The 12,027-nt window shown below is 42.8% G+C and overlaps 1 protein-coding gene across 1 annotated transcript; it reads left to right on the top strand.

Moving 5' to 3' along the window:
• The first annotated feature begins 732 nt into the window (after positions 1-732).
• Positions 733-5,274, top strand: LOC116196194 (zinc finger BED domain-containing protein DAYSLEEPER). Its single transcript, XM_031525797.1, has 2 exons — positions 733-999; positions 2,953-5,274. The coding sequence occupies exon 2, from the start codon at positions 2,974-2,976 to the stop codon at positions 5,005-5,007; it is 2,034 nt and encodes a 677-aa protein (XP_031381657.1). The 5' UTR covers positions 733-999; positions 2,953-2,973; the 3' UTR covers positions 5,008-5,274.
• The last annotated feature ends 6,753 nt before the right edge of the window (positions 5,275-12,027 follow it).

Here is a 12,027-nt window from a genome sequence, read left to right as displayed (position 1 = left end):
CTATATCCCCTATTATTTCCCTCCTCTCTCACGTTTTCTCTCTCTTACATTTTTCTAACAAATCTTTACTCATTTTAATCAATTATTTTATTTTTACTATATTGTAATTATAAATTATTATCACGTATTAGAAGTAAGAAATATATGTACATATTTTTTTTTCCTGCATTGATGATAGTTTAACTCGGGTCTAAAATAAATCAGTCATATTAAGTTTATAAAATTTATGACTAACTCCACAAATTAATAAAAGTACAGTTAAGTGTCTAGTTTATATATATATATATATGATTTGTTTGATTTAATTGGAAAGATGAAATTTTGTGACAAAAACAAATCCCACCAGTAACTGTGGCGGTGGAACTGAGAGTCAGTCCAGTTCAAGTGGGGACAAAAATAAAGTAAAATTAGTGGGCCCCAGCAGTAAATTGGTCCACGACGATCGGGTGGGCTGCTGCACCACATGAGATGGGCTTTCAGCGGGCCGTTTGAAATATATTGTTATGTTGGATGACATGGCAGCGAACAATCTCCCCCCTTTCTTTCCTTTTTCTTATTTTCCTTTTTATTTTTTTGAATTTTATTTATTATTGTATAAGACGGGACGAGATTGGGATGATTGGATTGATGATAAGAATAAGAAAGAACAAAAATGGTTTCTGAGAATTGGACCGGACCGGATTGGATGCCCAATTCCAATTCCAGAAGTGGAGCCGAGCCGAGCTGCCCCTCCCCACTACTCTCCTCTCCACCCAACCTTTAATTTTAAAAAGAAAGAAGACCGAACCCTTATCCCACTCCATCCACAATACATCCCACCCCAACACAAACACAGATCGGTCCAATTAGCCCTTTTCCTTTTTTGGGCCCAATCTTCTCTCTCTCTCTCCCCCTCTCCCCCGCCCCCCTTCCCTCCTCCCTCCGGCCTCGGCGGAAAACCCTAGATCTCCTCCAGCTGCTCCGGCTACGACCTCCCTTCCGACTCCATCATCCTTCGAGGTAAAACAGAAAAAGAAAAACACCTGCGATCCTTTTCTTTTTTCTCTTTTTTTTAGGATTTTTTTATGTGGTTGGTGCGTCGTCTCGTCGAGAGTCAGCTCAACTTTTCTGGGTATCCAGTCCTCCTTTTTTTTTTTTTTTTTTTTCCGAGGATGCAGTGCAGATCTCTCTCTTTATATCTCTATCTCTCTCGGAGTCGGGATGGATTTCTTAATTTTGATGATTTGATTAAAAAAAATATGAGTCGTCGTCTCTCTGTGAAGTTAATTGAACAGAAGAGGAACTCTTGGATCTTTTATCGTTTTGTATTCCCCGCTTAATAATCTTATATATCGGAGGTAATGGATTGATGGATTGGTCGGTCTGAGTTCTTGTTTGTTTGGATCTATTGGGTTTTGGGTTCGTGTATGTTATGAAGAACGTATGAAGGCTATCGATCTGTTGTCGAGCCTTTTTGAAGATGTAATCATCTTATATTCAGAAGTAGTAGTCATTCAGCCCAGATCCCGATCCGATCCTATTCTTTCTGGTCCATTCCCGTGTGTATCGTATCATAATCCCTGCTTGAGTTGAGCTTTGAGGTGCAGATGAGACGAGCTCAGATCTGTTTCATACATATATATATGTATGGATTGCCGCCTTGCAGACCGGATGTGTGATCTGATACTTCCATTTCAAATAGAAAGCTTAGCCCACGATGAATGAAACAAGTAAAAAAAGATTTTTTTTTTCTTTTGTCCCAAGGGAAAACCGAGTTACGCTAATGCAGGCCTGGGATGGAATGCAGTGGATCCTGTATACATACATATATATATATATATATTATATTAAGTAAAATTAATTAAAAAAATAAATAAATAAGGGATAGGAAAGAGCTAGAGCTGCTGCTTGGCTGGCTCAGGCGGGCTTGGGTAGATCTTAATAATCGTATGTGTTATTACGTACTATTTATTTTCGGCTGTTGGTTCGTCCGTTTGATCGCAGCCTGCCTGCCTGCCTGCAGATAGTATAGTATGATAGTAGTAGCAGTAGCAAAGATCATCTGGTCTGGATCTGAAAAAAGCAGATAGGCAGGCTGAGCTCTTGTGATGGGGGGGGGGGGGGGGGGGGGGGGGGGGGGGGGAAATAAAATAAAATAAAATAAAATAGAAAGAAAGAAATCCATCTGACCACGGACATTGGGCTTCTTCGTCCCTACTCTTATTCCTTTGGGCCTACTCGGCCCATCAGTATTTGACCCCAACCATTATTATCCTTTTTCTTTCTTTTACTTATTATTATGCTATATACTGCTGTGAGCCTGGACTGGACACTAGAGCTGGCTTGCTTTCTTTCTTTCACTTGTACAATGATCCGGTTGGTTGGGCATTGCAATTTGATAAGACATTTAAATGATCACTTCATCAGTACTTCTAATATTAAGTAAGAAGAATAATAATATTAAGGATGAAATATGATATGAGTTGAGTCGGGCCTGTCCTCTCCTCATTTCTCTCCACAGTCCCATACTGTACTGGCACTGCTGCATGTCCAATCACAGCCTCCGGTCGTCCAGTCCACGTCCACAATGAATGTATTGTATGTATTCATAATAGTAATATTTGGGCCTTCTTTCCTTTCCCCTCACTTCGCATCACTAGTAGGATTTATCTCCAATTTTGATTAGATTACTTAGTGTTCTGATCCTTACTAGTCTGCGCATGGAGCTGGGCTATTGGAGTTGGGCTTTCCTCTGGTGGTTTCTCTTGTCTGTCTGTCTGTCTCTTTGTTGCACCACCTTTTTTTTCCTTCTCCGGTTATCTTTCTTTTTTGGTTGAACTGTCTGTTGTAGTTGATTGAACGCTTATGTTTCAGTCTCAATCTCCATTTGCTCTGTCAAACTTGGTAGTCCAATCTCTATAGTTGAGGGACCACGATAGTGATATCTCGTGTGTTTGCCTCTGTTGTGATCAGGATCTCTCTCCCGGACAAAAGATGGCGAGCCTAACAACGGAAGAGAACTATGAGCTGATGGCAACTCCTGAATCTCAGCCCAGCAAGAGGAGGAAAAAGAAGTCCATTGTCTGGGAGCACTTCACCGTTGAGACTGTGAGCGCTGGAACCAGAAGGGCTTACTGCAAGCAGTGCAGGCAGAGCTTTGCGTACAGCACTGGCTCCAAGGTTGCAGGCACCAGTCACCTCAAACGCCACATTGCCAAAGGCACCTGCCCTTCTCTCCTGCGCGGCAGTAACCAGGAGAATCAGATGACCCCATACTCTGCCCCTGCTAAGGTGGGTTCTGACCCTCCGAAGCGGCGCTACCGTACATCCGCCTCCCAATATGTCCCTTTTGACCAGGACCGTGCTCGCCATGAGATTGCAAGGATGATCATCTTGCATGACTACCCACTTCACATGGTGGAGCATCGTGGGTTTGTATCCTTTGTGCAGAACCTTCAGCCCCGTTTCGACCTTGTGAACTTCAGTGGCGTCCAGGGGGACTGCATTGCTACTTACCTGAGTGAGAAGCAAGGCGTGATGAAGTTCATCGAGGGAATGCCAGGACGAGTGTGCATCACTGTGGACTCTTGGGCGTCAAGCCAGAGCATGGCATATCTTTTTATGACTGGTTACTTCATGGACATCGACTGGAAGATCCATTGCAGGCTTCTAAATGTTGTGATGGAGCCGTTCCCTGACTCAGACACTGCCCTGAGCCATGCGGTTGCTACGTGCCTCTCCGAGTGGAATCTCGAGAGCAAGCTATTCTCTCTCACTTTCAATCAGCCATTGTCTGAAGGTGCTCGTGAGAATCTCCGGCCATTCCTTGCCATTAAGAATCCATTGATCCTCAATGGCCAGCTGTTGATTGGGAGCTGCATAGCCCGTGTCCTAACTGAAGCTGCGAAGGATGTGTTGGGGGCAGGGCAAGAGGTGATCAGGAAAATCCGGGACAGTGTAAAGTACGTGAAGACCTCGGAATCGCATGAGGAGAAGTTTGTTGACCTCAGGAACCAGCTGCAGGTCCCGAGTGACAAGAACCTCTCTTTAGATAACCAGACTCAATGGAACACAACGTTTGAGATGCTGGCAGCCGCGTCTGAGCTTAAGGAAGTGTTCACCTGCTTGGACACGTCTGACCCTGATTACAGGGGGGGGGCCTCACTTGAGGAGTGGAAGCAAGTGGAGACACTCTGCACCTACCTGAAGCCTCTGTACGATGCGGGCAGTGCTCTTACCTCCCCGGCCAATGCTTCCGCAATCACGATGTTCCATGAAGTGTGGAAGATCCAGTCAGATCTATCACGTGCTGTCACAAGTGAGGACCCCTTCATCGCAGCCCTTACGAAGCTGATGCTCGAGAAGATTGACAAGTACTGGAAGGACTGCAGCCTGGTGTTGGCGATAGCCGTGGTCATGGACCCTCGGTTCAAGATGAAGCTTGTGGAATTCAGCTTCTCGAAGATGTATGGTGAAGATGCGCCAACTTACGTCAAGATTGTTGACAATGGTATCCATGAGCTGTTTCTAGAATATGTGTCGCTTCCCCTGCCTCTCACCCCCACTTATGCGGAGGAAGGGAGCGGCGTGAGGACCGATGATCCATCCTCTCAAGGAGGGGGAGGGACCCTTCTGTCAGACCATGGGCTCACAGACTTTGACGTCTACATCATGGAGACCAGCGGGCAGCAGATGAAGTCGGAGCTGGACCAGTATCTGGATGAGACTCTGCTGCCCAGGGTGCAGGAGTTTGACGTGCTGGGTTGGTGGAAGTTGAACAAACTCAAGTACCCAACCCTCTCAAAGATGGCTCGCGACATCCTTTCGATACCTGTCTCCACCCTGGCCCCTGAGGCTGTGTTTGACACGACGACCAGGGAGATGGATCAGTACAGGAGCTCCCTGAGACCCGACACCGTGGATGCCCTTTTCTGCGCCAAGGATTGGATGCAGTATGGATCAGCTGCTGCTGCTGCTGGTGCTGCTGAGGTCTCAAATGCGCTTGTAAAGGTGGAATTCTCGGGTTAGGCTCGGTTAAGCTAGGCTAGGTTAGGCTAGGCTAGGCACATTCATTAGGGATAATTGTAAGGTTCTTGTGAGTGAGTGGTTTACGGAGTGAGCGAGTGATTGTCAACTCTTGCTGTTACTGGTTGTAATTTAACTCTCCTTGGGTTGTCATTCTTCGCATTCATGTCGGAGGATTTGGATGATGCTTGCAACGATCGGTGCCTTATTTCCTTATGTATGTTTTTGCTCGCATAGATGAGTCGGAATTGAAATTGGCTTCTTTTCTTATCTACAGTATAAGATATATGTATATATAATGTCGTCGTAATATGAGAACGTTCCTTGTTTCAAATATAAAGTTTTTGCTGGTCATGATTGTAAAGTACGCTGTATCATAACTATGATACGAAGTTTGGATTTTCCCTGTTAATTTCCTACTTTACATGGAATCAAAATATCAAACGCCCCTGAGTTGTATGTTGTGGTCTTCAAAAATATAAAAATAAAAGAGGAAATTATCGAAATGGTCATTGAAAAATTTTAAAATTAATAAATTTCTACTTGAAAGATTTTTTGAAACAAAATGGTCATTGAAAGATCAATATTCATAACATTTTGATACTATCATCAAAATTCCGTGAGTGCCGTTACGGAAAAATGACATGGACGGTTATGTGAAATCTAGTAGACAAACGGTCCCAATTAACGGTGGACATCATCATATACGACGTCGTTTTTGTCATTTGTTTCAAAAAAAAAAAGATCTGGCCCACAGTCGTCGTCACTATCTCTCTCCCCCATCTGCAGTCAAAATTAGAGCAAGTTACCTCTTACAAAACAGAGCACAGTTGAACCAAGACCAGTTCAACCCGATGTGACCCCCCATTAGAAAAGTCGTCGTCGAGCTTGAGTTCGACTTTTCATCGTCGTCGTTGTCGGCCAGTTGAATCCAAACCAGTTGGACACACGGACTCGTCGAGCCTGAGGTCGACGACCGCATGGACGCCGCAGCAGCTGTTGATACAGAGTCAGCAGATGGGGGAGGGAGAACTACAAATTGTTGTCGTCAGAGACTACAGCAATTTGGGCACTAATTGTTTGGGATCGCAGAGCTTATAAATGGGATGAAGCATCTAGGGAAAAGGTACGGAGGCGAAGATGTTCATGGGCTCGATTGGGCACTAATTGTCTAGTTCTTGATGGGTGCATTGATGGTCATGTACTTAGAATACAACGAACAAAAAAGGAGAAGACAGAGTTATGAGAGGGGCAGTTGGGTATTAGGTAACTCTGAGGAAGACAACTCTGTTGATCTCTTGAGCCCAACCACGGCGGGCGTAGACAAGGAGTCTCAGCCGAACAGAAGAATGGAAGTTCAGCTTGAACTTCTGAGCAGATAGGAGTTTTCAAATTTGTCTATAATTGCCCATCGCCTGTTTTGAAGAGTTTTGCTTGTACACGGAGATGGAGAGTCTACTTGTCCAAGTGGAGCTCTTTTCCCTGCTCGAGAGGCATCATGCAGATCGCGCGGACAAGTAGTTAACATACATGCGATCGGTCTGTCTATACTCGCTAACACAATGAAAGGTTTCTTCATTGTAAGTTTGAAAGATTCTTTTTAGGTCATAGTTGGGTTTTCTCCTATATCTGTACGGCTAGTTATGTAGGAGAGCTGCTGGTAGTTCTGATAGCAAATTGGCAGCTTGGCTAGAGAAAACGATACTGATACTGCTCTATAAATTTTATGAGACAACAATCTGACTTCACAGTTTCTTGGTCAGTTCATATGTTGCAGATGATATTGCGGGATAATATATTGATTCAGCTCGAATTGATAGATCATTCTTGATGGGTGTAGAAAACTCTCTTTTATTTCATCACTATTTGCAATTGTTGCGGTCTGACCCCTCTTATTGGTTTAGCATACGGAAAATGGATAATTCCACATTTTACATACGCATACAATTTCCCTACAAATGTTTGGTCACCATATAAAGAAGCAAAATGAACAATGAAGGAATTGAAGCCAACAGTACTGATGCAACATCCATTTCGACTAACAGTATGGGAACTAGCGTGGGTTTGGAGCAACATCGAGCTCAACATAGGTCATTTTAAAAGAAGTGCTTCTCCTAGTGTAACTGTTGTATCCCGACCCTTGGTTTCTCCCGGAAGCGGTTTCCAGGCCCAAGCACTCCTTCAGATTTGATAATGCATGGATCATATTGGGCCTCTGACTCAAGGATGCCATGATGCATGACATGGCTATTTCGACTGCAGAGTTGGTTTTGAATTAGCCTCTGAACCTCGGGTCGACTATGCTCTGTATGTCACCCCTTTCAATAAGAGGAGTTAATCGGTGAATGATGTGGATGTTTCCGTCTGAGGTTCTTATTATAGCAGGGTCACTAGTGATCAGCTCGAACAGGATGATCTCGAAATTGTAAACATCGCTCTTCTTGCTCAAGTTGCCAGAGGCATGGAACTTGAAGAAAAAGCGGCATGTGAATATACACAATCTCTCACATCAAATTATTCTAAGAATAGTTATCAAATGCACCAAAATCCAAAACTAGTGATGATCTGAAGCTGTAAGAAATTGATACTAAGGAATAGGTAATGAAATAGTAGTGATAGGTGCATGAAATAGTAGTGATGATCATTGAATCGTACCCATGAACATCTTCGCCTTCGTACCTTTCCCCTAGATGCTTCATCCGCTCATAAGAGCTGCAATCCCAAACAATTAGTGCCCAAATTGCTGTAGTCTCCAACGACAACAATTTGTAGTTCTTCCTCCCTCATCTGCTAACTCTGTATCAACAGCTGTTGCGGCGCCCATGCGGTCGTCGAACTCAAGCTCGACGAGTCCATGTGTCCAACTGGTCTGGGTTCAACTGGCCGACAACGACGACGACGACTCTTCTAATGGGGGGCCGCGTCGAGTTGAACTATTCTGGGTTCAACTGGCCGCGTCGGGTTCAACTGTGCTATATTTTGTAAGAGGTAGCTTGCCCTAATTTTGATTGCAAACGGGGGGTGGGAGATGGTGATGTGGGCCAGATCTTTTTTTTTTGAAACAGGGGACAAAAACGACGTTGTATATGATGATATACACCGTTAATCGGGATCGTTTGTCTACTTTATACCATATAAGCGTCCATGTCATTTTCCCGTAACGACACTTATGAAATTTTGACGGTAGTACCAAAATGTTATGGATATTGGTCTTTCAATGACCATTTTGTTTCAAAAAAATCTTTCAAGTAGTAATTTGTTAATTTTAAAATATTTCAATGATCATTTTGATAGTTTTCTCAAAATAAAAATTATTTACAGAAGGAAGTCCGGCCGGGCCGGCCAAACAGGACCCAGGACTGAGCTGGCCTTTTTTGGCGCGAAAATCTGCTTGCTTAGCTAAACATCCCAAGTTCTCTCTGCTGCTATTGCCAGGTTCCTTTCCTCTTTCCTTCTCTCAAAGTGAATTCTGGAAAAATGTCGATTTCCTCGGCAAACTTGAGGACATTGTGTTGGGCCGGTTTCTCTCCTATATGGAGAATGATGAGGGCGGGTGATGGAAGTAATCCCACATGGAAAAATTGAGAGGAAATCCATAGGTTTATAAGAGATAATGGTCTAGCAACCCATTGGCTTAAGCTTTTGGGTTGCGGATGGGCCCGAGTCTCAAGTAAGCCCTGTGGATTTTTCCTAACAGTGGTATCAAAGCCCAAGGTAACGATCCTGGAGAAGTGCACACGCTATGCGTGGAAACCCACACCGCGCCAAGGCCCGAGTGTGGAACTCGTGGCTAGTGAATGGCCTAACAATTGGTATCCGAGTTCGGAAGTAAAAAAGCCCGGCTCGAAGTCCTCCATATAGTCCAGAATGGGGGGGAATTGTTGGGCCGTGACCTAACAATTGGTATCCGAGTCCGGAAGTAAAAAGGCCGGCTCGAAGTCCTCCATATAGTCGAGAATGGGGGGGAATTGTTGGGCCGGTTTCTCTCCTATATGGAGAATGATGAGGGCGGGTGATGGAAGTAATCCCACATGGAAAAATTGAGAGGAAATCCATAGGTTTATAAGAGATAATGGTCTAGCAACCCATTGGCTTAAGCTTTTGGGTTGCGGATGGGCCCGAGTCTCAAGTAAGCCCTGTGGATTTTTCCTAACACATTGAACACCTCGATCTTATCTTCGAATGTTAAAGCAAATAAGCTTCTCGCTTACTCCAATCTCCTGAGGCTGCAAGAGGAGTCGGACACTGGCACGGATCCAAGCTCAACCGAAACCTTGACTAGTGATGGCTCTTTGCGCCTAATCTTCTCCATTGTTGCCGATATTTTGATGATGATGAAGAAATGTGAGTTCCTCATTAATTTCACTTTGATTACTTAACCTGCCAGATGAAAGAGGGGAGACAGAGAGGGGGGGGGGGAGAGAGCGAGATCGAAAGAGGTGGCCTTAAAATTTTTTTTTTCCTTTATAAAAAAAAGCACCAATCTTTTTATGCATTCTTTGAGCTCCACTGAAGCAACACTAATCTCACCTTTTCTTTCTTCCATATACTCAGTGCAACTCAGGCCCTCAACTGTTTGGGTTTCACAATCTATTGTCTCGCCATCGTTGCAGTCGTTTCAGGTAACCAATCTTGACGGAACATTGGAATTTGGCCTGTTACTGGATGAATGAAATGCATTATCATCCACATGTAATTAGGTGAATAAAAAAATCGGTTTCTTTCGATGTTGCAAGGAACGTTGCACTTGTGGTCTTGGACTCATTGAGTAAAGTCATTACGACTACCAGAATGAAGGTAGTTGCCCCCACTTTGCAGACATTCGAACAATTCATAAATGAATGACTGGCATTTTTAGAAGAAAAAGAAAGAGATCGTACGTCCTGAAAAATTAATGAGCAGTCTCTAATTATAATTAATTGGTGCAGTCGGTTTGCAACCTAGGATTTTGGTTTACAATGCAACAGTTCAACGGACCTCTTTTGACGATCCATTTTTGGTCATTGCTGAAAGCAGTTGCTCATGCACTCGACTATCCTTTTGGCTCTATATCGACTACTGTTGAGGCTATTTTGGTTATTAGACTTGCCTCTTCAATGAGGTGCTTCCAACCATTATTCTCTTCAGACAATTTCAGTTTTGGACAGGAGGAGTTGGTTCCCCCATTCTTATTTTTGCCACTAAAGCCATTTGTCTCTGGCCAATGCAATTTGGACTACAAGTTTCGTTTGTTCAATGAAACATACAGATTTTGTGCAGTACAAGTGAGAGAATGATTCTTCTTGTTCTGATTCTGCAGGCCTTGTAGAAGTTGGCATCTCATTTAAGTAACATGAGGAGATTCATTACATGTTTGGGCTCCTTCTATATATAGAAGGTCTAAGCAACGGTGTAAGAGAGAGAGAGAGAGAGAGAGAGAGAGAGAGAGAGAGAGAGAGAGAGATGTCAGAAAGATGTCCCTTGAATATCAGTAATATAGTTCTTCCTCCTCCACTTGCTCCCTCCGAGGTACATCATTGCACTGCAAAGGACTTTGCTTTTCGGTGGATTTATCTCATTTTTCGGTGGTACAGAGGACTTTGCTTTTGATTCAGTAGAAAAGTTTTGTCTTTTGTGAAATTAATGCATCCAAAATAGATATTGGTGAAATCTGGACAGTTAGAATGTTGAAGAGCATAAAGCTCATAATGACTGTCATTATAGGAATTATCTCAAATAAATGTGATCTTCTTATGCACATATCTTGTGTATATACTTGGTCTTATCTTTTGCATAGATTTAATGTCGACGTCAACCACACGTGAATCAAGAAGCTAGTGTTGGAAACTGTCTTTAATTTGATGCAGCTTTTCAAAATGGACTTGAGAATACTAGAATTTGGTTGTGGAATGTGTGCCTAGATCTGCTTGGATGGATCTGTATCAGCAAAGTACACAGCAGCTGGTCCACCGCAGTAGGCATGCCCAAGCTCTTGGTGTAAGATTGATCTGCTGCATACGTATATAGACATTGTTTCAGCGATGGATTATTTCATTGTACTCTATTTCCACGTAGTCGCTAAACTTCGATCAGCTTAATTTGGTCCATTCCAAGAAAGAGATTATTTATCTGGAGATGCAGAGCAAATAGTATATCTAATCTTGCCATGATCCCTCACAGGATCTCACTATCATAAGCAACTTATTGCATAGCTCTGTTCCACCGAGCTCCTTGAGGATATATATATATATATATATATATATATATATATCTGGTTTTCACTCCTACAAGTTCGGCTCTTGCTCTACTTTCTTTGTGTGGCAATGCGGTTACATATGTACCTTGGAGCACAGGCTGACAAGGGAAGTCTGTTGGTGTGGGCAGAAGAAACTGTATGATCTTAAGGTGAAATCCTCCAATATTGTATCGAAGCTTCTGGCAAAGTAAGTGCTAATGTTCTTGATGGACATATAATCTTTTCGAAATAGTCAGTCGTTTTTTAGCTTAGGCCACCGTTTTAAATATAAAATAGTTCTAGACGGTGAATTTTCTGTGAGCTTTGCTCTGTCATGTTATAGGTTCATGGAATTGTCAGGAACAATGATAAGAGCAGATCGATCAACTTTGATTTATTTGACTACAAGGTAAGTTACACATGACCACTTTTTCTCTTTTCAAGCTAATCTGTCACTTACATTCATTTAAATTGTTTCACGGTACTTTCTTCCCTTTGACGCTGGGCCAGATGCCTTGATTCAAGGCCCGACATCTTTTTTTTTTTTTTTTTTTATTTTTTTCGGGGACCTAATCCAATAAAATAAAAATCCTTATAACTATTAAATGATTACGGTAGTCTCATTAGGTATTAAATCTGAAATCTCTTGATTATTAGGTGAAGGCGTGCGTCCCTGCATTACACCCTTTTTTGTTTTTTTTTCCTAAGGTTTGTAATCCACATTGGTTGCATTAACTCATTCATGAATAATTCATTGGATAACTTTAATCGATTGTATAAAGATAGCTGATTAATTGAATTTCTTCTGT

This window comes from Punica granatum, chromosome 2 (assembly GCF_007655135.1).
Source record: "Punica granatum isolate Tunisia-2019 chromosome 2, ASM765513v2, whole genome shotgun sequence".
NCBI lineage: Eukaryota > Viridiplantae > Streptophyta > Magnoliopsida > Myrtales > Lythraceae > Punica > Punica granatum.
Note: the sequence above shows the minus strand (reverse complement) of the source record. Positions and strands in the feature narration are given on the sequence as shown.